At 44.7% G+C, this 5,559-nt stretch overlaps 1 protein-coding gene across 3 annotated transcripts in view; it reads left to right on the top strand.

Moving 5' to 3' along the window:
• The window catches only part of BTK (Bruton tyrosine kinase), a 44,968-nt gene that overhangs the window by 33,344 nt on the left and 6,065 nt on the right, over window positions 1-5,559 (top strand). For all 3 annotated transcript variants that reach the window (XM_006170151.3, XM_027768950.1, XM_027768951.1), the window contains 6 exons: window positions 1,166-1,220; window positions 1,478-1,557; window positions 1,728-1,855; window positions 2,589-2,663; window positions 3,197-3,368; window positions 4,213-4,429. In XM_006170151.3, the coding sequence (XP_006170213.1) occupies window positions 1,166-1,220; window positions 1,478-1,557; window positions 1,728-1,855; window positions 2,589-2,663; window positions 3,197-3,368; window positions 4,213-4,429 (727 nt within the window). The remainder of the gene's footprint in view (window positions 1-1,165; window positions 1,221-1,477; window positions 1,558-1,727; window positions 1,856-2,588; window positions 2,664-3,196; window positions 3,369-4,212; window positions 4,430-5,559) is intronic.

Raw genomic sequence — 5,559 nt, 5'->3', positions numbered from 1 at the left:
TCAAAGCCCCCAGGTCCAGGACTCGACCCGCACTCAGCCATGTGGGAATCCTGTGCCTCAACCACCATGCCACCTGCTGGACCCTTTATATTTTAATATTCTTATTTAAGGTGCATGCACTCATGAGAGAGAAAAAGAGGGAGCCCCCCCCCCCCAGTGGGAGATGGTCAGACCACAATCCCTTTTCCTCTATTCTTCTTTTGAGATTTTGTACACACACATACATATATGCCCAGCATGTTTAACAAGCCACTGGGTCTGGGACTCGAACCACATGCCTAGGATCCAGCTGCCTTAACCACATGCCACCAGCTAGCCCCACTATATACTTTTTTATACTTCAACAAATTTTCTTTCAAGAGACATACTAAAATTAGTGCCAGTTGAGTTAAATGAGGCCATCACCCCAAGTTAGCACCTACATCTTACCTTCGCCCCAAACACCCTCTGTTTATGAGAGCTATAGAGGTTACCATGCCTTCACATCCAAAAGAATCATACTCAAAACAAAAGTTGATGACCTGATAAAAATTTTTTTGAAAGAATAAAAATGTCAAACTTCTGGGCCAGCTCCATGGAGTGGTGGGTAAAGCAGCTGAATCCCACATGGTCAACTGTGGGGTTCAAGTCCTAGACCCAGTCAGTGGCTTGAGAAACACACTGGGTATGTGTATGTTCATGTGTGTGTGCCCAAATACGAAAAGAAGGAAGAGGTGGAGGAGAAGGAATTATAGTGTGACCATTCCCCATGTGAGCTGCTTTCTTCTCTTCTCTCTCTCTCTCTCTCTTTTTCTCTCTTTCTCTCTCTCTGGTGAACACATGCACCCTACAGTACAAAAAAAAAAAAAAAAAAGGTTTAACTTCTATCCCTATCCTTTCCTCCCTAATCATAGAAGTAGATTGTCCTAGAGTCCCTGATCTCTTCTCTATAACTCTCTACTACCTGCCTTTGCCCTGTGCTCTCCGCGCCCGTGAATACTCAGTTCCAACCTGGGCTTGGGAAAGGGATAGTGTGTTATGCGCATGAGAGACACTCAGTAAGTAAGGTTTGAGTGAACTGAATTAACTGATTGAATTACTGGCATGGATGAGCCCTTGAGGGCACTCTAACCTCTGAGCCACTATGACATGGCCTAGGAGCCACTTGAGCACTCTCCCTTCACAGGTGGTATTCCAAACACATGACTCGAAGTCAAGCTGAGCAACTGCTAAAGCAAGAGGTAAGTGTGAAACCACAAGCGAATGGCATTTTCCCTGCACAGTAAGCAAGAGTCCTGAACTGAGAGCAAGGAGGTGTCAAGGACACCACTGTTGGGAATCCCAATTACCCTTTTAGGTAGAAAAAACGAGGCTGTAGTTGGAGCAAGGAACTTGGCAGTAAAATGGGGGCTGTTCTATTTTCTCTCAGATTTGGGCAGTGGGATGCAGATGTGAGCACCGCTTCCTCCTACAGTTAGCTTCTTTTTTGTTGTTTCAGGGGAAAGAAGGAGGTTTCATTGTCAGAGACTCCAGTAAAGCTGGAAAATATACCGTGTCTGTGTTTGCTAAATCTACAGGGTGAGTGCTCCCAAGGCCCTGGGACAAAAGGAGAAGGGTGCCCTCCCAATGGCTCTGTAATGGTGTGCTACTCCCACTTCCTATGTCCCTTAAACTCAAAACTCGTCTCGCTTCATTTCCTGGGTCCTACTGACTTTTTCAAGTTACTGACAAAGCATTCACTTCTTCAGGGACCCTCAAGGGGTGATCCGCCACTACGTTGTGTGTTCCACACCTCAGAGCCAGTATTACTTGGCTGAGAAGCACCTTTTCAGCACCATCCCTGAGCTCATTAACTACCATCAGCATAACTCTGCAGGTGAGTGAGTACCAGGGACAACCAAGAAGGAGAGTGTTACAAACACCAGGAGTACAATTCAGAGCAAGGTGGTGATGCGAAGAATATACCTCACAGGGCAGTGTGAGTTATCTGTGAAAGGAAAGCTCTGTGATGCTGAGCACAGGTTCAATAAAAAGGTAGTCAAAGACAGACCTTACAACCCATAGGGACTGATTTCTTACTTGGTAACTGATGCTCAGTGCTAAAGAAAGATACAAAACAGGCTGGTGACAAAGAAATCAGCAAGAATTCATTGAGTTTCTATAATGCACTCAATACTTTCCTTGGTCCTAGAGAACACAGGAAAATTCTGAGTCAAAATCTTTGCCCTCAAGGAACATACAGTTTAGAAAACATCAGAAGACAGTTTCTGAGTAGTGTAGAAATTCTAAATACTAGGAGATTGCAGAAGGCATGAGCATGTGGGAAAAACTTCCTTAAGAAAGTAAGACGTGAGCTAAACTGGGGCTGGGAGGTGAGAATATACTCAGTTGGGGGGAAAGGTGTGTACTTCAATTAGCATATTCTCTCTTTTGTCCCTGTAAACTCTTTTGTGAGGAGAAACTTCCAGAAAAATGTGGGTTTGTAGAGATTTTTCTGGGATTCAAAATGTACTGAAAAGATGCACACCAGAAGCGCAAAGCTTTAAGTGAGAATATGTGAGACATCCTACCCTATATGGTGCACCAACAGCGTGACCTCTCTGTTTCAGGACTCATATCCAGGCTCAAATATCCAGTGTCTCAACAGAACAAGAATGCACCTTCCACTGCAGGCCTGGGCTATGGTAACTGCTTACTTCTTTGTGATCAGGTGCACTGGCCAGTTGCAAGGAGTACTTGCAGACCTTGCCTTAGAGAGTGTCCTTGAGGCACACTGTTCTGCACTAGGTACCTCAAGGAGGGTTAAGACAAAGCCAGGAGAAAGTTATTTAATGATTTTCTCCCTCTACTGGCTCCCACTGGGATTGCAAAAACAGACTCAGATCTGTATTGGGTCCTTTTGTCTTTTAAAGTATGGTTAAAAAAATAATTCAGCACTATCCTTGAGTTCATTGACATTATCATTAACATAATTATAAAAGTTTCGGGGAGGTTATCTAGTCTATCTTTTAACCTTTTGGCCAATCTGCACCTAAATTTCCTAGATTCCTCCAATCAATAACCTATCCCTGAGATTTACCTCAATAAGGATGGACTAATACTCCTGAGAGTTTCCCTTTTACCACTTTTCCTAGTTCTACCTCAGTAGGGATTCTTATCTATTGTAGGAATTATATATACATGATCTTCAAATAATCACACCAAGACTTTTTGTTAGGGTCATGGGAAATTGATCCAAAGGACCTGACCTTCTTGAAGGAGCTGGGGGCTGGACAATTTGGGGTAGTGAAGTATGGAAAATGGAGAGGCCAGTATGATGTGGCCATCAAGATGATCAAAGAAGGCTCCATGTCTGAAGATGAGTTCATTGAAGAAGCCAAAGTCATGATGTGAGTTACAGTCCAAACTCAACTCTTCTTTTAGAGAGATTTTTGCTATAGGGCATGTTCACTAGCCAGAGGGAGAAAGAGAGGGACAGAGACAGAAAGAGAGAAGTCACCCTCCTGGGGGGATGGCCATGCCGCAATTCTTTCTTCTACATTCTCCTCTTGGGATTTTGGGCATGCACACACACACACCCAGCATGAGTTTGAAGCCTCCAGGTCTGTGATCAGCCATGTATGAGTCCAGCAACATAACCATTATGCCATCTAATGGTCCCCCAAACACAACTCTTAAGCCAGTTGTTGGAATCTAGGAAATTTCAGGACAATCACTGTGGCTGTAGGTGACTTGCAGTAAGAGAGATTTGAAACCAAGGCCTAAGGTTTATCTTTAATTGGTGAGAGAGAAATCACCCCCTGGAGCGATGGCCACACCACAATCTCTTCTCCTCCATTCTCTTATTGGGATTTTAGGGATGCATGCACACATGCCTGGCATGACTTTTAAGCCACGAGGTCCAGGACTTGAACCACAGCTGACTACATGGGAGTCCAGTGACATAACCATTATGCCATCTGCTGGTCCTGAAAATTAGTGTTTCAAAAGAAAGATGGATTCTAATTTAGCTTTAGTGTTCTTTCAGCCCCGGGCTTGTTTCCTCCTCAGTTGAACTCCAAATCCTTGCTCACCTTCCCCAAACTCACATATTAAACACTTTGGTGTTAGGATGGAGGAAAGTAAACTTGTTATCGTGGTCCCTTATCAGATGCTCTCATCCTAGGCCAATCCCTTTCTCCCCAACCCCTTTATGAGTCAAAAGGGGCACACTAATTCCTTGCCTTTCTGTAGGAATCTGTCCCATGAGAAGCTGGTGCAGTTGTATGGTGTCTGCACTAAACAGCGTCCCATCTTCATCATCACCGAGTACATGGCCAACGGCTGCCTCCTGAACTACCTGAGGGAAATGCGCCCCCGCTTCCAGACTCAGCAGCTACTAGAGATGTGCAAGGATGTTTGTGAAGCCATGGAATACTTGGAGTCAAAGCAGTTCCTTCACCGAGACCTGGTGGGGCCTCAGAAAGATTGGCCTGGGACCAAGGGCTAAGGGGGTGGAAGTAGCAGTGGAAGATGTATCATATACTGTTGATTAGAGTTGCTGAGGCCATCTTTCCATTTTATCTAGAAACCACTATAAATTAAGTGAGCCTCTGCTCTCACGATGAGTTAGTCAAATATCTCCAGCCTCAGCTCCATGAGGTGTGCCATGGTGGGAGCCAGAGCAGCCCCTAACCTCAATCCCTGCCACCCACAAGGAAATGGTGGGTCCTTCAGTAGCCATTTTGGATTCAGAGAAGAAGGGTGACCTTGTGCTTCCCAATAGGACTGCTCCTGGCATGGAGCCATCACTTGGTTGCATTGGAGTCACAAACTGAGGGACCCATGGTGCACTTGACCCACATGTTTTATTTATTTGTAATTATTTATTTCACTTTGTTATTATAATTTCTTTAGTTTGAGAAGAGGGAGAGAGAGAAAGTGAGAAAGCAAACCACTAGGTCCAGGACTTGAACCACAGTCAGCCATGTGGGAGTCTAGCCACCTGCTGGCCCCTATTTATTTATTTTTAGTTTTTGCTATAGGGCATGTGTGCTCACCAGAGAGAGAGAGAGAGAGAGAAGAGAGAGAGAGAGAACGCACCCCACCCCGGGGGGGGGGATGACCATGCCACAATCCCTTCCCCATTCTCCTTTTAGGATTTTGAGCATACAGGCACATGTGCCCAGTGTGTTTCTGAAGTCACCAGGTCCGGGACTTGAACCACCAGTCAGCCATGTGGGATCTAGCCACCTTAACCACCATGCCACAAGCTTACCCACCAGATTTTTTAAATATTCTATAATATGAGAGGTCTTTTAAAAGTTCATGGAAAATGTGTATTATAAAAATTATGGATGGATCTCAAAAATCTTTTTGCACCAAAATAAACCTGACCATGAATCCCACTTTCCCATGAACTTTTTTGATGTCTTGTAGTTAGCAAACACTTAAAATTAAATATTTTACATTAAAAAACTGGGGGACCAGTTGGCATATTGGCTATGTCACGCTGGACTCCCATGTAGTCAATCGTGGTTCGAGTTCCAGACCCAGTGGCTTAAACTCATGCTGGGTGTGTGTGCGTGTGTGCCCAAGATC

The sequence above is a fragment of the Tupaia chinensis genome, unplaced genomic scaffold, assembly GCF_000334495.1.
Source record: "Tupaia chinensis unplaced genomic scaffold, TupChi_1.0 Scaffold148073_1, whole genome shotgun sequence".
Lineage (NCBI taxonomy): Eukaryota > Metazoa > Chordata > Mammalia > Scandentia > Tupaiidae > Tupaia > Tupaia belangeri.
This window is presented reverse-complemented; position numbering and strand designations above follow the sequence as displayed.